Here is a 22,815-nt window from a genome sequence, read left to right as displayed (position 1 = left end):
TCTCTTTATAATATTATTCAAACTTGTACTTGCTTTCTATAGAAAATCCAAAACTAAATTCTGGATATTTTGAAGCTGACATTTCAAACATAGCTGTGCTAATCATTAATACTTCATTATTGCAAAAATTCTATGTTCGAAACAATTGCTAAATATGCATATTAGGTTTGGCGTTTCTACTCCCAAGCTTTTCACACATCACTACTTACTTTGTTATTACATATTAGTTGTTGAATGTAGATGGAAGAAGCTGTTTTTACTGGAATGGTTTGATGGGTTAATTTCTATCCTTCCCATCGAGAGGATTTGTTTGTGAATCTTTTCTCAAAACTTGATCTTTCATCTATTTCCACTCAGTTTGTTGCAAACACAATTAAAAATGAAGTAAATTATTTGGGGTTGATTTGTTTCCAATGAGTTAAAATGTTTTACTATTTTTAGCCTCTTGTGAGAAGAAATGCAGATTGTGCCATTGCAGTTATGGATGCTGTATTAAATAAATATGATGAACCAGGAACAAGTGAAAAAGCAAGTCCCATTAAAAAAGGTGCAACATTTGTTCAATATTCACAGTAATATGTTACATCCACCATATTTACACCAACCCTCATAGCAATTATTCTCCCATAACTTTAAACTTCACTGAACCTTTGCACATGGCAACTACTTGACTATGCACAACAATATAGTGTGAGATCTGCAAGTCTAGGTACAGTAAACAGCCAACTAGTTACTATTTGTTAGACTGTGATCAAATACTTACACTAAATCTACACTGATTAATATGCAAAGATTTGCTTCACCAACAAGTATTTAGAAATACTGATGTCACTTTAAGACCACAACCTACAAATAGTATCTTCATTAAAATGGACTCATTTACAAAACAATTAGAATTGGTCAAATTAGAAAATATGTTTCCATTGTTATCATCATGAGAATTAATTTTAAGCAAACAAAAACCATAACAACCCATGTTTATGTTACAGATTTGTCAGGATTTCTTCTCATTGGTGGCAATAATTCAAAACGAGCTTGTTTGAAATGGAATGTTACCACAAAACAACATGAACATTACCCAGTATGTACATTGCGTGCTGTCATATGGTTTTCATGCTTTTTTAACTATTCACTGGTTTGTTCTTACTTTCTGGAAGCAAAAACTAAATTATGTAGAACACAAAATGTTTGGTAATCTAGATCTGTTAAATGACATAAAAACAATATGTACTGCACTTTTTTTACTTATTTTTTTCTGCATAAAATATGTTCTGACACCACAAACAATATTCGATCCGAAACCTTTTGGTGTTGGTGTTACTGTTGCTTAGATTGGTATTTTTTTGTTATTTAGTGAATTATGTAAATCACTTTGCCTTCATGATTTGTTACATCATCATCTAAATTTATTTAGAAAATGATCACAGACAGAGAGAACTCAACTTCAGCCAAATTTGGTGAAAATGTTTATGTAATGGGTGGAAATGGTCCAACACAAAGTTGTGAGATGTTGAATTTGGAAGAACGTAAAAACTGGGTAAAAATTGCTGATTTGTTGGAAGGTCGACTTTTTGCTGCTTCGTCTGTTGTTGGAGGTTGGTTGCTGTAACGCATTAGAGATTTACATAATGTAATGCGATGTCTCAAGCTACTGTTTTGGTGTAATTAACGCAAACACGGATTTTCATCTTTTCTAAAGCTCCACCCAGTAAACCTCAATTTAGCATTTATCAGCAGCTTAATTTCTGTACTTTGTCAAGTAAGAGGAATGTAATTGTAAACAGTTAATTAAGGTCAAAATGTCTCAAAAGCAATAGTTTAGATAATTGTTACACAACCTGGATCTTATTAAATGCATGTTGTAGACGTCATATACCTGTCCGGGGGTCAAGGTGGAGATTTCAAACCATTTACATCAAGTTTACTTTATTTCGTCAATGAAGGCTTATGGAGAAAAGGCTTTGACATGTTACAACCAAGATGTGGACATGGAATGAGTTCAATTGACAGTAAGAATATGTCTGAGTTATATGCGTGCCATAATAGTCCATTAGAGCTGCTGGCAGGTGTACACACCAGCTACACTGATGACACCTTACAGGTTGAAACAGTGTGTACACCTGTTTGCAGCTCTCATATCTGGGTTCATTTACATGAAAGAATTCCTATTACTGGACCCAGGTGTAAATCAGTCAATTTAAATTTTTTTACCCCAACAATATTCACTCACTTAATCCACACAAATATTCCATGTAAACCCACAAGATGTTTGCTTCGACCTAAGGTCATAAAAATTTAAAACCTTTTCACTTACTTTGGTCGCCAACTACCGATGACGTCACCCAGCTTCATTAACTTTAGAAAAAAATCTGCATTGTGTAAAATAACTATTTGCAGATTTACTGAGTTCTTTGCTGAATGAATATCAATTGTTACTTTATTTAACTTTAATCTAAACCTTGATATGTGGAAGAATAATCCCATTACTGGACCCAGATGTAAATCAGTCAGTTTAAACTTTTTACCCCAACAATATTCACTCACTTAATCCACACAAATGTTCCATGTAAACTCACAAGATGTTTGCTTCGACCTGAGGTCATAGAAATTTCATTGGATAGAAATATTCTGTGACATGAAAATATTGAAAAACACTGACCTAAAACCTACAAAAAAATGCATGAAAATTATGTGTTTTTTTTACAAAGTAAAACCTTTTTACTCACTTTGGTCACAAATTACTGATGACGTCACTTAGCTTCATAAAAATAAAAAATCTGCATTGTGCCACATAATTATTTGCAGATTTTGTTGCAGATTTACTGGGTTCTTTGCTGCATGAATATCAACCGTTATATTATTTAACTTTATTGTAAACGTTGATTTAAAACTGATCTCTTATTTGTACGTTAAGAAACGCAGACCTTACCTCATTGCTTGTTACGTAACATTACTACATAATCGTAATATGACGTCACAATGAATATTAACACAAGCGTTTTGGAAATTTCTTCAGATGTTTTGTTTTCTGTGGGCGGAAGGGATGGCAAACAACCCTTACAATCATGTGAATTCCACGATATTCGTGTTGGAACCTCCACAAGAATCGCTTCTCTCAATGAAGCAAGATGTGGTTTAGCATGTGAAGAAATTAAAGGGAAGATCTATGCAATTGGTTAGTGATGAAAAGTTAAGCAATAAAATTAACAGTAAGTGGTTTTTTAATAATTTTTATAAAATACAAATTCATATTCGTCGCCGGTGAATGTATCACGTGATAAATATAATGGAGTTTCCTGAAAAGAATCCTAAACATAAAAACTAGTAGATATAACTATAAAGTATTAATCTAAAAACAATAAAAAGTTTTACTTTAAATCTGACAGGAGGTTATGGTGGTCGAGGCCCCCTGCGAACAGTTGAAGAATACGAACCTAGAGTCAACAAATGGAAATATGTTTCTCCTCTCCTAAATCCTCGTTGCTATCACTCTGCTTGTGTTATTGATGGGAGGATTTATGTTGTGGGTGGATGGGGGTAAGAATTACTATTATGACGTCACTATAGTCCACTGTTTCCCGTTTTTTCCATTTCAGTTACACGAGTGTTATTTTGTTTGCTTTCAAACGTTTTAGTGACTAAACTTGTAAAATACTGATGACAAAATGTTGTAGAAATCCTGCCATTGTTTGTTGTGGGCCCGATTCATGAAACTGTATCATGTTTGTTTTATGGAAACTTGGGTCAAGGGTCCACATCAGTTGAAGTTTACGATCCAACCTCAGATGTCTGGACACATGCTTTTGATCTTGACAAACCAGTTTATTGTGCGACTGTTGTTGCTGTTTAATATGTTTCTGTATTTGGGTGTAGTTGATATTTAACTGAGATTGATCACTGGCAAATATGCTGAAATGAATGTTTTTGTCCAAGATATCGTTTTGTGCAACTTAACCAAACTATTTTATATTTTTGTAGGATTTTCTATATTTTTGTGTCCGATACAAACTGTAATTTTTTCGCTTCAATGTTTCATATGAGTGATTTTACTTCGTGTGTTTGTAAACATTTTCCATCATTAGTTGAAACTAATTTTTATTGATTTTGTGTTGAATCTGCGTTTCTTCACAATTCTGTTATTTGTGAACTTTTGTTTTTAACAACAAACACGTGATTGCTGCAAAGTCCGAGTAAATGCATGTACTTCCTTATATGGAATGTTGCTTTAATATTGCGTGCAAAGAATAGTTGCAACGTTACACCAGTATAAAGTATTAAGTGGTCACTTCTTCCAAACGAGGGTAAATCACAACATGAAGTTTGTATGTAGTTGAGCAGTGGTAGCAGAAGATGATTTGTGGGATTACAACCCTGGGTGACGTAACGGGAATTGATTTGTGAAAATTGTTGTTTTAAAGCCAGAATATGTTGGTCTTCTTATATTCGTCGCCGTTTATAATCCTATATTAGAAGAGGTTCGAATAATTCTGTGTGACCAAGACTGGCAACTTTGACGAATTACACCGACGCCTCAACTAATCCGGATCAACACAGACGTTCGTCTGAGACCCCGACACCTCCACCTATAAATAGTAATGGTATCATTTGGCTGGGAGGCGTTTTATGACCATCCGTCACTTCAATGGTTGTGTCACGTGGGATGTGAGGACAGCGTGCTTGTTAGTTGAAACGCTCACCGAGTTCCACTTCGAAATGATTCATCGCCCCGGGAATAAAACACGACAACATCCATGAGTCGGTTGAACGTAGACGAAGAAGATATTTTTCCACTAAACACTTTCCACAGCACAAACGATTAGCGAATCATTGGAGATTTCCCACCAGGTTGAAGATCAGATGACCAGGCTTGTGTACGTTCTTGTAATCACGACAGAAAACGTAAAAAGTTGAAAAAAACGCGCTCATACGGTTTGGCAGGTGAGATGCAGTCCAAGGAACCAATCGATATCGACATCCTGATGGCGTTATTAGCGTCCTCTAGTGGAAATTAGTTGGTTGTTTGTGACGTATTTACATGCGTTATTTCTTCTTTACATTCCAGTTGAAAACTTTCCATCCTCGGCATCGCCAAAACCAAATGTCCCAAAAATGTTTGTAAAAAATGTTAAATAACAAAAACTAGCTTTGTCGTGAAACAAAAATGTTCATTTATTCGTTTATTTTTTTGCTCACAAACACGAAAATCAAAATGTTAACATCAGTGAAAATATAGAAATGGAGAAGGTGTAAACAGGGAAAAGGCACACCAAAGTTGAAGTTTAACAAGTTTCACTGTTAACTTCTCCAATTATCACCAATACATGATATCGCAGATCCCAAAGGTCAAGTCGTGTCATACATTATTTGAAAACATCCACATTTTTGGTTTTCCTTTTTTTGTGTAAGATCTGTGACATCAAACTGGTCAGGTTTATATAAACGTGGATTCGGACCGACGACGGCATTTTGTTACAACTGATGTTGACGTAAGTTGATTCCAAAACATCTCAAACAATATTTTCCGCACTATGGGACAGCCCCCCTTTTTTACTAATCATGATTAAATCCGTTGTTATTTTCATATTTGTTGTTGATTACTCCAGGAAAAGCTTGTGAAATCAAAGCAACTGAATTTTGGGATTGTTCTTAATAATCAACGTTTTTCGTTAAAATTCTTCACATCCAAATTGCAAAGTTCTTCGTTTGTCGCAAAGAAATCATATTGCGGCGTAATCACTCATGCGTATTAAATCACATGACCAGCTTGGGTAAACACGGAGCGGTGTTTTCCCCTCTGAGCTGCATCTAGTTTTGTGCACAGGAATGACGTAATATGGTAAAATCTGTTGCAGAGCAATAACAATAAATAATAATAGGAGTTTTTATGTCCTAATTCTTAGACTTTGATGTTTGAGAAAAATATCACTACGTAAAATTTAATGTTGCCGTTTGTTCTTGATGATTAGTTTTCAAGAAACAAAAATGCAAACACATTACATATCTGCAAACTTATAATAACTGTTGGTATTTCATTCACTGTCAGTTTAACTTTTTGTCTTCATAATGAAGCGAACACAAGAAGAAATAAACTTGCATCACCAGAAAGTGATGAATTTTTTAAACAAGTAAGTTTAATTTATGGAGATTTACTGAAGTTAAACTATTGATGTTTTAGTGACAGAAAAGAAACAAAACGATTTTGCAACAGAACACTTTGTTCCCAAGGAGAAAACTATTCAATACATGATGCTGTTGTTAGTTCTATGTCAGATTATTTTAATGCTTTACTTGGTGTTGAGGTAAGTATTTCGAATATTCAAATATACTGATACATCAGTGTACATTTTTGAGACATTGTGTGTAATTACTTTTGAAACAACGAGTATTAAGAGTGACATGGAAGTAATAGTAACTTATCTGCATTTTAATGCAATATTTAAAATTGTCTCAATAATTGATGTCTTGACTATGGTTAAAATATTTTGTTGCATGACCACTTTGCAATATGGTGTTGGACAGTAAATAAATAACATATGTAATTTTTTTAAAACCACTTTTCTATATTTCGGTGCCAAATAATTACCTATGTATTGCCTTGCAATTTCCCACCAGTTAAAAATCATTTATGTATGACATCACATAATCAGCCTATGTGACATCACAATAGTTATTTCTTATTATTTGTGAAATGAAACACTGTCATTGTTGATGGAATAATTGTTTATTTATTTCATCCATAGAAAGGTTATTTGTTGTATTTTAACATTTGCCACCATCATGTTTAACCACTTTCCCACACACATGTGGACACACTTAGTACGTAATATTTTCATGTGTAGAAAAGGTTTGATTGGTTGTTGGTTGTGATTGGTTAACTTTGTTTTCTTATAGATGCGCGAGAAATACTCAGATTTTATCAAGGTTGACAATATTCCACCAAAAAGACTGGAAAGTGTATTGGATTATATTTACACTGGTGATATTAAAGTCACAGAGAAAAATGTGTTGGAAGTGTTGGAAGATGCTGATTATACACAGATGGAAGGTAAGTAAACATCATATATGTCATTAGGTGGTTTAACACATTCTGTACATCCAGCATAACTCGGCAATGCAAGAATGTTATCCACATAAATATTGTTGTTGAAACCAAATGTTATAAAAGTAGTGATTTTGAAATCCTCACAGCAATTTTCGTTTGTCCATAAGCAACAACAAATTAAGTCATTACACTTTCCTGTATATATCAAAAAAGGAAGACAACAGTTGTGGAAATGTTTTTGCCAGAGTATAAGTGTTTTGCCTCATAAGATTTACTCTGTACCTGAATCAACTTAAGTTTGTACATCTGTGCAATGTTCGACAGTGATAATAAAACACAGACTTTTACAAAACTGATACTTACAGTTATATAAATATACACAAAAAAACAAAACAAAAAAGGTATGTTGATTATGCTTGTGGGGGTGTACAGGAAGGTAGTTGTGTCAAACATGGATTCATGATGTACGTAATATGTTTAGAGTGCAATGAATATATACAGCATGGGTACTAGAGACAGCGGGGGAAAAGATGGAAGAAAAGTCATCACATTGATAAAATGTTTCAGCATCGCAACATTTAGTCATTTGCATCCACAAGTCATTAAAAAAACACCAAAACATAAATGACTTACAAGTCCTCTGGGAGACCCTAGATGGATTTTAGGATGTGGCTACCTAGCAATGCTGTTTTCACAAGGGATGCATTGTGGAAATATGTATTATTTTTAACATTTATGGGAATTTAATTTGTTTTTAAAATTAAATTTGGATTAATGTGGTTTTGCTTTTTTAGATTTGAAGTCATTTTGTTGTCGAGTCATCCTTAAAATGATTTCAACCGACAACTGTTTAAGGCTAAGAGCTTATGCTACTCGATACAATCTTGCTGATGTGGAAAAGAAAACAAACCAAATGATTGTTGATAACATTGCAACAGTTGTACAACATAATGATTTCATGCAACTTGATGTTGGTGATATGTCTGCAATCATCAAACAGAGAAACAAAGGGGTAATTATCATTAATTCCTGATGAATGGTTATCTGGCTATAATTTTTCTATTGCATGCGTAAGGCAGCAAGATGTATTGCAAGGTGAAAGTAAAATACAAAAACAATACTAATATGTGTACAAAATGTTAAATGTGATACAAATGCAATGAATGATGACAGCATCTCCTTGTAATAATTAAACTTGCACATGCTTTCTATGGAAAATCCAAAACTAATATTTTGGGTATTTTATAGCTGACATTTCAAACATGGCTGTATTAATCATCAATATTTTGTTACATATCTTAGATTTGGCGTTTCTAAGTTGTCAACTCCAAGCCTTTTACACATCACTACTTGCTTTCTTTTTACCAATCAGTTGTTGAATGTAGATGGAAGAAGCTGTTTTTACTGGAATGGTTCGATGGGTCAATTTTAATCCTTCCCATCGAGAGGATTTGTTTGTGAATCTTTTCTCACAACTTGATCTTTCATCTATTTCCACTCAGTTTGTTGCAACCACAGTTAGAAATGAAGTAAATTGGTTTAGAGTTGGTTTGCTTGTAATTAGTTTAAATATTTTATTATTTTCAGCCTCTTGTGAGAAGAAATGCAGATTGTGCCATTGCAGTTATAGATGCTGTATTAAAACAATATGATGAACCAGGAACAAGTGAAAAAGCAAGTCCCATTAAGAAAGGTGGAAGATTTGTTCAATATTCAAAGCAATATGTTATATCCACCATATTTACACCAACCCTGATAGAAATTATTCTCCCATAACTTAAAGCTTCACTAAACCTTTACACATGGCAACAGCTTGGACATTCACAACAATATAATGTGAGATCTGCAAGTCTAGGTACAGTAAACAGCCAACTTGTTACTATTTGTTAAACTGTGATCAAATGCTTAAACTAAACTGATTAGTATGCAAAGATTTGCTTCACCAACAAGTATTTAGAAATACTGATGTCACTTTAAGACCACAACCTACAAATAGTATCTTCATCAAAATGGCCCTTTTTTAAAAAAACAATTATAATTGGTGAAATTTGGAAATATATTTCCATTGTTATCACTACAAAAATGTATTTTACGCAAACAAAACCATAACAAACAATGTTTATGTTGCAGATTTGTTAGGATTTCTTCTCATTGGTGGCAATAATTCAAAACGAGATTGTGTGAAATGGAATGTTACCACAAAACAACATGAACATTACCCAGTATGTACATTGCTTGCTGTCATATGGTTTTGCTTATTTAACCACGGGTTTGTTTCATATACTTGGTATTTGCTTCTGGAAGCAATAAAACTTTGCAGTAAATTAAGCAGGACACTAAGCTAAAATAAATAAAAACAATATTTACTGCACTTTAATTACTTCCATCACATTTTTTCCTACATAAAATATTTTTCGACACCGCAACCAATATTTGAGCCAAAACCTTTTGGTGTTGGTGTCACTGGTTTTAAGATAGACATTTTCTGTTATTTAGTGAAGTTTGTAAATCACTATTCCCGAAATATTTGTTTCGTCATCATATTTCGTTAAGAAAATGATCACAGACAGAGTGATCTCAACTTCAGCCAAATTTGGTGAAAATGTTTATGTAATGGGTGGAGAAGGTCCAACACAAAGTTGTGAGATGTTGAATTTGGAGGAAAGTAAAAACTGGGTAAAAATTGCTGATTTGTTGGAAGATCGACGTTCTGCTGCTTCGTCTGTAGTTGGAGGTTGGTTGCTGTAACTTAATTAAACATTCTCGCAATATTACAACAAAAATTAAGACAGTGGCGCCAAGTCTGTATTCAAAACAGCTTTTGATTGCACATTTTCTTGAATAAAAGCATTTAATCCTTTTGTAGCACCAAATTTATTCAAGCCCTACCAAAGTAGAAAACTACATTGCTTGTACAACCTCTAAACCTCGCATTAGAGATTTACATAATGTAATGCAATTGGTTCAAACCGTCGTTTTGGTGTAATTACTGCAAACATAGATTTTCATTTTTTTGAAAGCTCCACCAAGTAAACCTTAATTTAGCACCGAAATATAGGTAGATTACCCTAAAAACTTGGCGCCAACGATTTAAGTTGGAAGGATAAAATTTACAGTGTAGTACCATAATGTGCTTCAACCAAATTTCTCATAAAAACTACAGTTATTGCTGCTGTATTTTGTCAAGTAAGAATAATGTATTTGTGAACGTTTAATTGAGGTCATGAAGTCTTAAAAGCAACAGTTTAGATAATTGTTGTACAACCTGGATCTTATCAAATGCATGTTGTAGAGGTCATATACCTGACCGGGGGTCATGGTGGAGATTATCGACCATTTTCATCAAGTTTTCTTTATTCCATCAACGAAGGCAGTTGGAGGAAAGGATTTGACATGTTACAACCAAGATGTGCTCATGAAATGTGTTCAATTGACAGTAAGCATATGTCTGAGTTCATTTATGTAAATGAATAATCCCATTACTGGACCCAGATGTAAATCAGACAGTTTAAACTTTTTACCCCAACAATATTCACTCACTTATGTTCCATGTAAACCCACAAGATATTTGCTTACACCTGAGGTTACTAACTACTAAAACCCTTTCAAAAAACCTTTTCACTGAATTTGGTCACAAACTACAGATGACGTCACTCAGCTTTATTAACTTTAGTAAAAAATCTGCATTGTGTAAAATAATTATTTGCAGATTTACTGGGTTCTTTGCTGAATGAATATCAACTGTTATATTGTTTAACTTTATTCTAAATGTTGATTCAAAACTGATCTCTTATTTGTACGTTAAGAAACACAGACCTTACCTCATTGCTTGTTACGTAACATTACAACATAATCGTAACATGGCGTCACAATTAAAATTAACACAAGCGATTTTGAATATTTCTACAGATGTTTTGTTTTCTGTGGGCGGATGGGATGGCAGACAACTCTTACAATCATGTGAATTCCGCGATATTCGTGTTGGAACCTCCACAAGAATCGCTTCTCTCAATGAAGCAAGGTGGGATTTAGCATGTGAAGAAATTAAAGGGAAGATCTATGCAATTGGTTAGTGATGAAAAGTTAAGTAATAAAATTACCAGGAAGTGTTTTTTGTGTAATTTTTATTAAATACAAATTCTTATTCGTCATTGGTATTTCTTTCACGTGATAAATATAATGGAGTTTCCTGAAAAGAATCCTAAACATAAAAACTGGTAGATATAACTATAAAGTATTAACCTAAAAACAATAAAAAGTTTTACTTTAAATTTGACAGGAGGTTGGGGTCGAGGCCTTGACCTCCTGCAAACAGTTGAAGAATACGAACCTAGAGTCAACAAATGGAAACATGTTTCTCCTCTCCTAAATACTCGTCGCCGTCACTCTGCTTGTGTTATTGATGGGAGGATTTATGTTGTGGGTGGACGGTAAGAATTGCTATTATGACGTCACTATAGTCCACTGTTTCCCGTTTTTTCCATTCCAGTTACACGAGCGTTATTTTGTTTGCTTTCAAACGGTTTAGTGAGTAAACTTATAAAATACTGATGACGAAATGTTGTAGAAAACTTGCCTTTGTTTGTTGTGTGTCTGATTCACGAAACTGTATCATTTTTGTTTCATAGAAGCTTGGTTGGAGGACTGACATCAGTTGAAGTTTACGATCCAACCTCAGATGTCTGGACACATGCTTTTGATCTTGACATACCAGTTGATTATGCGACTGTTGTTGCTGTTTAATATGTTTCCATATGTGGTTGTAGTTGATATTTAACCGGTGTTTCTAAAATGCACAATGTCGGTAATATCGCTAATGGCGCTAGTGCCGCTAGTGCCGCTAATGCCCGCTTATACCCCCTTATGTGGCTAATGCCGCTAATGCCCGCTTATATAGCTAATGCCGCTAAAGTCGCTAATGCCCGCTTATGTAGCTAATTCCCGCTTATGTAGCTAATTCCCGCTTATGTAGCTAATGCCCGCTTATGTAGCTAATGCCGCTAATGTCGCTAATGCCGCTAATGTCACATTGGCTCCATCAGCTATATTAGCGACATTAGCGTCATTAGCGCCATTGGCTACACATAAGCGGGCATTAGCTACATAAGCGGGCATTAGCTACATAAGCGGGCATTAGCGGCATTAGCGGGCATTAACGGCATTAGCGGCATTAGTGCCATTAGTGCCATTAGCGCCATTGTGCATTTTAGAAACACCTCATATTTAACTGAGATTGATCACTGGCAAAGTTGCTGAAATCAATGTTTTTGTCCAAAATATCGTTTTGTGCAACTTAACCAAACTATTTTATATTTTTGTAGGATTTTCTATATTTTTGTGTCCGATACAAACTGTAATTTTTTCACTTCAATGTTTGATATGAGTGATTTTGCTTCGTGTGTTTGTAAACATTTTCCATCATTAGTTGAAACTAATATTTATTGATTTTGTGTTGAATCTGCGTTTCTTCAAAATTCTGTTATTTGTGAAATTTTGTTTTTAACAACAAACACGTGATTGCTGCAAAGTCCGAGTAAATGCATGCACTTCCTTATATGGAGTGTTGCTTTAATATTGCGTGCAAAGCATAGTTGCAACGTTACACCAGTATAAAGTATTAAGTGGTCACTTCTTCCAAACGAGGGTAAATCACAACATGAAGGTTGTATGTAGTTGAGCAGTGGTAGCAGAAGATGAGTTGTAAGATTACAACATTGATTTGTGAAAATTGTGGTTTTAAAGCCAGAATATGTTGGTTTTCTTATATTCGTCGCCGTTTATAGTCCTATATTAGAAAAGGTTCGAAAAATTCTGTGTGACCAAGACTGGCAACCTTGACGAATTACACCGACGCCTCAACTAATCCGGATCAACACCGACGTTCGTCTGAGACCCCGACACCTCCAACAATACAATGGGATGTGTGACGTCACAGGTAGTCGATAGAACACGTGATTGTTTATGGCAGTAAATTACATCACAATCATTCCAAAACATTGTCAGAGTTGCTGGTGATTTCAAACCACGTTAAATAGTAATGGTGTCACTTGACTGGGAGGCGTTTTATGACCATCCGTCACTTCAATGGTTGTGTCACGTGAGATGTGAGGACAGTGTGCTTGTTAATTGGAACGCTTACCGAGTTCAACTTCGAAATGATTCATAGCCAGAGACAGAAACACGACAACATCCATGAGTCGGTTGAACGAAGACGAAGTAGATATTTTTACGTAAAAAGTTGAAAAAAAAACCCGCGCTCATACGGTTTGGCAGGTGAGATGCAGTCCAAGGAACCAATCGAGATCGACATCCTGATGGCGTTATTAGCGTCCTCTAGTGGTAATTAGTTGGTTGTTTGTGACGTATTTACATGCGTTATTTCTTCTTCACATTCCAGTTAAAAACTTTCTCATCATCGGCATCGCCAAAACCAAATGTCGCCAAAATATTTGTAACAAATGTTAAATAACAAAAACTAGGTTTGTCGTGAAACAAAATCTTCATTTATTCGTTAATTTTTTTGCTCACAAACATGAAAATCAAAATGTTAACATCAGTGAAAATGTAGAAATGGAAAAGGTGTAAACAGGGAAAAGCTAAAATAACTCGTGGGTTTCAGGCGCTTCCGCCAAAGTTGAAGTTTAATAAGTTTCACTGCGATCAGATGGCAGTAGTGTCGGTTGCATTGTTAAAACAGAGAAAGAATAGCCATTGTTACGAAATAGATTGAGTATACATGACGAAACAGTAGGTTTGAATAAACAAAACTGATAACAATCACACGCATGTGTTTGTATTGAAAGAGAAGTTTGTTTAGCGCTAGGGTAAGACATAATTAAACACTCAACCCTAAGTCAGAATTTACCGTGGCTCCAACATATGTCAGTAATAAATGTTTTCAGATCAAACAAAAATGTTTAGAAACAGTAACTGTAGTTGTTGAGTGTGGAGATGTTCGGTTCATTACAAAGAATTTGTTGATCTTCTCTCTCCAATCATCTCCTTCCCAACGGTCGACCGACTTTCCCGTTGACTTGTGGCCACAGCGATGTGACCAAAAACTTTTTGCAAACACCGTTCACAAATTATCATCCAATATCTGACGTAATGGTTGGTGGCAACCCGTGTGTCGAAAACAACTTGTTTACGCTTTTAACCAAGTTTACGAATTCACAATACTAATTTCGTAGTAACATCTGCAGTGATTAATTATCACCAATACATGATATCAACGATCCCTAAAGTTAATTCGTGTCATAGTTTATTTGAAAACGTCCACATTTTTGATTTTCCCTTTTTTGTGTAAGTTCTGTGACGTCAAACTGGTCAGGTTTATATAAACGTGGAGTTGGACCGACGACGGCATTTTGTTAAAACTGATGTTGACGTAAGTTGATTCCAAAACATCTTAAACAATATTTTCTTCACTTTGAGACATCCCCACTATAACTAATTATGAATAAATCCGTCATTATTTTCTTATTTGTTGTGGATTAATCCAGGAAAAGCTTGTGAAATCAAAGCAATTGAATTTTCGGATTGTTCTAAATAATCAAGATTTTTCGTTAAAATTCGTCAAATCCAAACTGCAAAGTTCAACTTTTGTCGCAAAGAAATCATATTGCGACGTAATCACTCATGCGTATTAAATCACATGACCAGCTTGGGTAAACACGAAGCGGTGTTTCCCCTCTGAGCTGCATCTAGTTTTGTGCACAGGAATGACGTAAAATGGTAAAATCTGTTGCAGAGCAATAATAAGTAACAATAAAAGGAATTTTATGTCCTAATTCTTAGACTTTGATGCTTGAGTAAATTATTACTACGAAAAATTTAATGTTGCCGTTTGTTCTTGATGATTAGTTTTCAAAAAACAGAAATGCAAACACATTACATATCTACAAACTTATAATAACTGTTGGTATTTCATTGACTGTCAGTTTAACTTTTTGTCTTCATCATGAAGCGAACACAAGAGGAAATAAACTTGCATCATCAGAAAGTGATGAATTTTTTAAACAAGTAAGTTTAATTTATGGAGATTTACTGAAGTTAAACTATTGATGTTTTAGTGACAGAAAAGAAACAAAACGATTTTGCAACAGAACACTTTGTTCCCAAGGAGAAAACTATTCAATACATGATGCTGTTGTTTGTTCTATGTCAGATTATTTTAATGCTTTGCTTGGTGTTGAGGTAAATATTTAGAATATTCAAATATACTTATCTAGTACATCAGTGTACATATTTGAGACATTAAGTGAAAATATTTCTGAAATAACGAGAATTAAGAAAATATAATATTGTCTCAATAATTGATTATGTCTTGACTATGGCTAAAAAAAATTTTTGCAAAAACTTTGTTTGTTTATTTTGATCATTTGTCACAGTTGTAACAACATTTGTAACATGTATACTTACTTACGTATGTATTCTTATTAGCATTACTTACATATAAGGTCTGAAGGCAATCCATATTTGAAGACTTTTAGTTTGAATTCTTATTTTCTTAAGTTGTGGGTTGTGTTTGTTGTGATTGGTTAACTTTGTTTTCTTACAGATGTGCGAGAAATACTCAGATTTTATCAAGGTTGACAATATTCCACCAAAAAGACTGGAAAGTGTATTGGATTATATTTACACTGGTGATATTGAAGTAACAGAAAAAAATGTGTTGGAAGTGTTGGAAGATGCTGATTATACACAGATGGAAGGTAAGTAAACATCATATATGTGATTAGGTGGTTTAACACATCCTGTACATCCAGCATAACTCGACAATGCAAGAATGTTATCCACATAAATATTGTTGTTGAAACCAAATGTTATAAAAGTAGTGATTTTTAAATCCTCACAGCAATTTTCTTTTGTCCATAATCAACAAAAAATTTAGTCATTACACTTTCCTGTATATATTAAAAAAGGAAGACAGCATTTGTGGAAATGTTTTTGGCAGAGTATAAGTGTTTTGCCTTATAAGATTTGATCTGCACCTGAATCAACTTAAGCTTGTTCTTTTGTGCAATGTTCTACAGTGATAATAAAACACAGACTTTTACAAAACAGTTATATAAATATACACAAAAAAAAAAAAAGGTATGTTGATTATGTTTGTGGGGGTGTACAGGAAGGTAGTTGTGTCAAACATGGATTCATGATGTACATAATACCTTTAGAGTGTGTAATGAATATCTACAGCATGGGTACTAGAGACAGCGGGGGAAAAGCTGGAAGAAACGTCATCACATTGATAAAATGTTTCAGCATCACAACATTTAGTCATTTGCTTCCACAAGTCATTAAAAAAACACCAAAACATAAATGACTTACAAGTCCTCTGGGAGACCCTGGATATTTCTCAGGATGTGGCCACTACCTAGCAATGCTGTTTTCACAGGGGATGCATTGTGGAAATATTTATTATTTTTATTAACATTTATGAAAATTTGATTTGTTTTTTTAAATTAAATTTGGAATAACATGGTTTTTGCTTTTTTAGAAAAAAGTCATTTTGTTGTCGAGTCATCCTTAAAATGATTTCAACCGACAACTGTTTGAAGCTAAGAGCTTATGCTACTCGATACAATCTTGCTGATGTGAAAAAGAAAACAAACCAAATGATTGTTGGTAACATTGCAACAGTTGTGCAACATGATGATTTCATGCAACTTGATGTTGGTGATATGTCTGCAATCATCAAACAGAGAAACAAAGGGGTAATAATGATTAATTCCTGATGAATGGTTATCTGGCTATAATTTTTCTATTGCATGTGTAAGGCAGCAAGATGTATTGCAAGGTGAAAGTAAAATACAAAAACAAAACTAATATGTGTACAAAATGTTGAATGTGGTACAAATGCCATGAATGATGACAGCAATCTCTTTATAACATTCAAACTTGCACTTGCTTTCTATAGAAAAGTCAAACCTAATATTCTGGATATTTTTTAGCTGACATTTCAAACATTGCTGTGTTAATCATCAATACTCTGTTAGTGCGAAAAACTTCTGGTAAAAATGCATGTTAGGTTTGGCGTTTCTAAGTTGTCAAGTCCAAGCTTTTCACAATTCACTATTTGCTTTCTTTATTTATATCAGTTGTTGAATGTAGATGGAAGAAGCTGTTTTTACTGGAATGGTTCGATGGGTCAATTTCAATCCTTCCCATCGAGAGGATTTGTTTGTGAATCTTTTCTCACAACTTGATCTTTCATCTATTTCCACTCAGTTTGTTGCAACCACAGTTAGAAATGAAGTAAATTGGTTTAGAGTTGGTTTGCTTGTAATTAGTTTAAATATTTTACTATTTTTAGCCTCTTGTGAGAAGAAATGCAGATTGTGCCATTGCAGTCATGGATGCTGTATTAAAACAATATGATGAACCAGGAACAAGTGGAAAAGCAAGTCCCATTAAGAAAGGTGGAAGATTTGTTCAATATTCAAAGCAATATGTTATATCCACCATATTTACACCAACCCTGATAGAAATTATTCTCCCATAACTTAAAGCTTCACTAAACCTTTACACATGGCAACAGCTTGGACATTCACAACAATATAATGTGAGATCTGCAAGTCTAGGTACAGTAAACAGCCAACTGGTTACTATTTGTTAAACTGTGATCGAATACTTAAACTAAATCTACACTGATTAGTATGCAAAGATTTGCTTCACCAACAAGTATTTAGAAATACTGATGTCACTTTAAGACTACAACCAACAAATAATATCTTCATAAAAATGGACTCATTTAAAAAACAATTAGAATGGATGAAATTGTGAAATATATTTCCATTGTTATAACAGATTTGTCAGGATTTCTTCTCATTGGTGGCAATAAATCAAAACGAGATTGTGTGAAATGGAATGTTACCACAAAACAACATGAACATTACCCAGTATGTACATTGCTTGCTGTCGTATGGTTTGCATATTTAACTGCGGGTTTGTTTCATATACTTGGCCTTCTGGAAGCAATAAAACTTTGCAGTAAACTATGCAGGACACAAAATGTTTAGTGAACTACAACCGTCACAATTTGTTAGCAACAAATTACACAATGTTGGTCTAAGCTAATTTACAGAAACAATATTTACTGCACTTTTCTTACTTCCATCACATTTTTTCCTGCTTAAAATATTTTACGACACCACAACCAATATTCAAGGCAAAACCTTTTGGTGTCACTAGTTTTAAGATAGACAGTTTTTGTTATTTAGTGAAAGTAAATCACTTTGCTCGAATGATTTGTTTCAAAATGATCAAAATTTATTTAGAAAATGATCACAGACAGAGTGAACTCAACTTCAGCCAAATTTGGTGAAAATGTTTATGCAATGGGTGGAAATGGTCCAACACAAAGCTGTGAGATGATGAATTTGGAGGAAAGTAAAAACTGGGTAAAAATTGCTGATTTGTTGGAAGGTCGACGTTCTGCTGCTTCATCTGTTGTTGGAGGTTGGTTGCTGTAACTTAATTAAACATTCTCGCAATATTACAACAAATATTAAGGCAGTGGCGCGTAGTCTGTATTTTAGACTGTTTTCATTTGTTCGTTTTGTTGACTACATTAATGATCATTTAATCCTTTTGTAGCACCAAATTATTTATTTATTCAAATATTCATTTGATAACTCAAGCAGCCATTTTAGTGCAATTAGCACAAACACATATTTTCATCTTTTCTGAATCTCAACCCAAGTAAACCTTAATTTAGCAGTGAAAAATGTAGGGATTTTTCCCAAAATTTTTTAGACCCAATTAAGACCATCATTAGTTATGACATCACGGTGGGGCTCCCCCCCCATTCCCCCTTGGTGATTCTAAAACTTGGCACCTACGATTTAAGTTGAAATTTACAGTGCAGTAGCATTATGTGCTTTAACCAAACTTCTTTTTAAAACTACATTTATTGCTGCTGTATGTTGTCAAGTAAAATGAGTGTAATTATAATTATCTTTTGATTGAGGTGATGAGGTCTTAAAAGCAAAAGTTTAGATAGTTGTTATACAACTTGGATCTTATTAAATGCATGTTGTAGAGGTCATATACCTGACCGGTGGTCATGGTGGAGATTATCGACCATTTTCATCAAGTTTTCTTTATTCCATCAATGAAGGCAGTTGGAGGAAAGGCTTTGACATGTTACAACCAAGATGTGCTCATGAAATGTGTTCAATCGACAGTAAGCATATGTCTGAGTTCATTTATGTAAATGAATAACCCCATTACTGGACCCAGATGTAAATCAGACAGTTTAAACTTTTTACCCCAACAATATTCACTCACTTATGTTCCATGTAAACCCACAAGATATTTGCTTACACCTGAGGTTACTAACTACTAAAACCCTTTCAAAAAACCTTTTCACTGAATTTGGTCACAAACAATAGATGACGTCACCCAGCTTTATTAACTATAGTAAAAAATCTATATTGTGTAAAATAATTATCTGCAGATTTACTGAGTTCTTTGCTGAATGAATATCAACTGTTATATTGTTTAACTTTAATCTAAATATTGATTTAAATTTGATCACTTATTTGTACGTTAAGAAACGCAGACCCTACCTCATTGATTGTTACGTAACATTACAACATAATCGTAATATGACGTCACAATGAATATTAACACAAGCGATTTAAAATGTCTTCAGATGTTTTGTTTTCTGTGGGCGGAAGTGATGATGTCGGACTATTCTTACAATCATGTGAATTCCACGATATTCGTGTTGGAACCTCCACAAGAATCGCTTCTCTCAATGAAGCAAGAAGTGATTTAGCATGTGAAGAAATTAAAGGGAAGATCTATGCAATTGGTTAGTGATGAAAAGTTAAACAATAAAATTAACTGGAAGTGATTTTTGAAGAAAATTTTATAAAATACAAATTCATATTCGTCACCGGTAAATGTATCCCGTGACAAATATAATGGAGTTTCCTGAAAAGAATCCTAAACATAAAAACTGGTAGATATAACTATAAAGTATTAACCTAAAAACAATAAAAAGTTTTACTTTAAATCTGACAGGAGGTTATGGTGGTGGCATCCGGCGAACAGTTGAAGAATACGAACCTAGAGTCAACAAATGGAAATATGTTTCTCCTCTCCTAAATCCTCGTTGGCATCACTCTGCTTGTGTTATTGATGGGAGGATTTATGTTGTGGGTGGATCGGGGTAAAAATTCCTATTATGACGTCACTATAGTCCACTGTTTCCCGTTTTATCCATTCCAGTTACACGAGTGTGCGTTATTTTGTTTGCTTTCAAACGGTTTAGTGAGTAAACTTATAAAATACTGATGACAAAATGTTGTAGAAAAACTTGCCTGTGTTTGTTGTGTGCCTGATTCATGAAACTGTATCATGTTTGTTTTATAGGGACTGGGGTGAAGGACTCACATCAGTTGAAGTTTACGATCCAACCTCAGATGTCTGGACACATGCTTTTGATCTTGACAAACCAGTTGATTACGCGACTGTTGTTGCTGTTTAATATGTTTCTATATTTGGGTGTAGTTGATATTTAACTGAGATTGATCACTGGCAAAGATGCTGAAATCAATGTTTTTGTCCAAGATATCGTTTTGTGCAACTTAACCAAACTATTTTATATTTTTGTAGGATTTTCTATATTTTTGTCTATGATACAAATTGTAATTTTTTCACTTCAATGTTTGATATGAGTGATTTTACTTCGTGTGTTTGTAAACATTTTCCATCATTAGTTGAAACTAATTTTTATTGATTTTGTGTTGAATCTGCGTTTCTTCACAATTCTGTTATTTGTGAACTTTTGTTTTTAACAACAAACACGTGGTTGCTCCAACGTTTGAGTAAATGCATGCACTTCTTTATGTGGAGTGTTGCTTTAATATTGCGTGCAAAGAATAGTTGCAACGTTACACCAGTATAAAGTATTAAGTGGTCACTTCTTCCAAACGAGGGTAAATCACAACATGAAGGTTGTATGTAGTTGAGCAGTGGTAGCGGAAGATGAGTTGTGGGATTATAACCCTGGGTGACGTAACGGGAATTAATTCGTGAAAGTCGTGGTTCTGAAGCCAGAATATGTTGGACTTTGGTTAATAACATCATGGGTTGTGTTAATTTTGCAAACTACATGAAAGTGCGAGGTGAGGTTTCAGTCCTAATATCTCACCTGCGTCATGTATTCGCGTCCTCGTCTTGAATAGTTTTATATTTGTTCGCACGGCCGGCCTCAAACCATCACCCCCACATCACGTAGGTGATTCCCCGCGGGGAAATCAAGTGAAAGTGGGTCACAGTCAAATTGCGTTTGTTTAATCAACATGTTGCCAATCAAACACATTTATTTTTCAACGTGATTGTGTTTCACAACAACTGTTGACACATATTTGTTTCCATGGAAAGTTTATTTATTGTAGAAAGTTGTGAGATATTTGATGTGAAGAGTGACACAGGAACACAGTATATTTCTCAACAGTGTTAAACCATAATCATATGCAACCAAACACTAACTCATAATAAAGTAACGATTGATTTGTTTAAAGAAGTTTTGTTTGCAAGACACCAGATTCAGGTTCATTACACAATAACACTTTACATTGTCACATGGGGACAAAAACACATTGAACTTATTCAACAAAAGGCACTGCTAATAGATACAGGCAGCAAATATATTCACATCATAGTATGGCCTTCCCCAATCCAACCTCAATAATAAATTCAACCCGAGTCATATTTATAACAAATATTGGTTATAAATGAAGGTGATACCAGTTAACAATGTGTAATATTCATGGATTCAACTTATTTGTAGAATTCAGTTTCAAGACTCAAGGATACTCGGAGGTAAAGCAAATTTTTTCGCAACAACATGAAGCGACATAAATTTTGTGTTTATTTACTTTATCTTATTATTAAGCACCAATATTTAAAGTTCAATGAAAAATCTTGCATCAATTAACTGCTTTCGAACGTGCAACAAACATGAAAAGTACCAAGAAAATATAATATATAATGTCGCATAAATATAATAAGGCATAAAACGATGTTGGAAAATAAGCAAGAGGAATGAAAAAATCTTCATGTTGTCGGTACATGTGATTGTGAGGTAGATCAACGCCTACTTCGTTCACAAGTATCAGAAAATCAGTTATTATAATACTATATCCACCATCTGAAATTAACAATTGAATAAATCCAAAGTAAAATCAACTCAAGAAGAAAGATAAATTAGAGTTGAATATATTGACTGATAAATGGATGAAACTATATGACATCACACAGCTCAATAATGACATCACACAGTTCCATATTGACATCACACAGTTCTATAATGACATCACACAGCTCAATAGTGACATCACACAGTTCCATATTGACATCACACAGTTCTATAATGACATCACACAGTTCAATAATGACATCACACTGTACCTCTGTAACTTCACACAGTACCATAATGACATTGACCAGTTCAATTATGACATCACAGATCAATGGAGACATTTTGCAGTAACATGACGATATCACACAATTCCTTGAAGATGTCACAGACCTATTATGACATCACAGTGTGTATGTTTGGTTTTCCAAAACCTTTCCACTGCTAACTTGGGTGTGAACGATATCTACCAAACGATCGGAGTATTCTCGCAACAGGGAAACCACCGGCGAGTCATCGTTTAAACTTTCCATAGAAATATGAGTTGAAAGATTCAGGTTAGATATCTTCTGCTGGATCAATCGGAATGTTCCAGCAAGTTTTTTCACTCCATGATGAT

The 22,815-nt window shown here is 34.2% G+C and overlaps 2 protein-coding genes across 2 annotated transcripts; both read left to right on the top strand.

The window, feature by feature from the left end:
* Nucleotides 1–276: 276 nt before the first annotated feature.
* Nucleotides 277–12,500, top strand: LOC145887737 (kelch-like protein 35). Its single transcript, XM_082978941.1, has 8 exons — nucleotides 277–384; nucleotides 442–547; nucleotides 990–1,081; nucleotides 1,415–1,595; nucleotides 1,866–2,009; nucleotides 3,017–3,175; nucleotides 11,322–11,472; nucleotides 11,671–12,500. The coding sequence occupies exons 2-8, from the start codon at nucleotides 481–483 to the stop codon at nucleotides 11,783–11,785; spliced, it is 909 nt and encodes a 302-aa protein (XP_082835067.1). The 5' UTR covers nucleotides 277–384; nucleotides 442–480; the 3' UTR covers nucleotides 11,786–12,500.
* A 4,665-nt stretch (nucleotides 12,501–17,165) lies between these two features.
* On the top strand, nucleotides 17,166–20,831 carry LOC145887735 (kelch-like protein 7). Its single transcript, XM_082978939.1, has 8 exons — nucleotides 17,166–17,299; nucleotides 17,358–17,463; nucleotides 17,852–17,943; nucleotides 18,322–18,502; nucleotides 19,086–19,229; nucleotides 19,701–19,862; nucleotides 20,075–20,222; nucleotides 20,426–20,831. Exons 1-8 carry the CDS (start codon nucleotides 17,180–17,182, stop codon nucleotides 20,538–20,540), a joined length of 1,068 nt encoding a protein of 355 aa, XP_082835065.1. The 5' UTR covers nucleotides 17,166–17,179; the 3' UTR covers nucleotides 20,541–20,831.
* Nucleotides 20,832–22,815: the final 1,984 nt, after the last annotated feature.

Source organism: Ascidia mentula, chromosome 1 (assembly GCF_947561715.1).
Source record: "Ascidia mentula chromosome 1, kaAscMent1.1, whole genome shotgun sequence".
NCBI lineage: Eukaryota > Metazoa > Chordata > Ascidiacea > Phlebobranchia > Ascidiidae > Ascidia > Ascidia mentula.
This window is presented reverse-complemented; position numbering and strand designations above follow the sequence as displayed.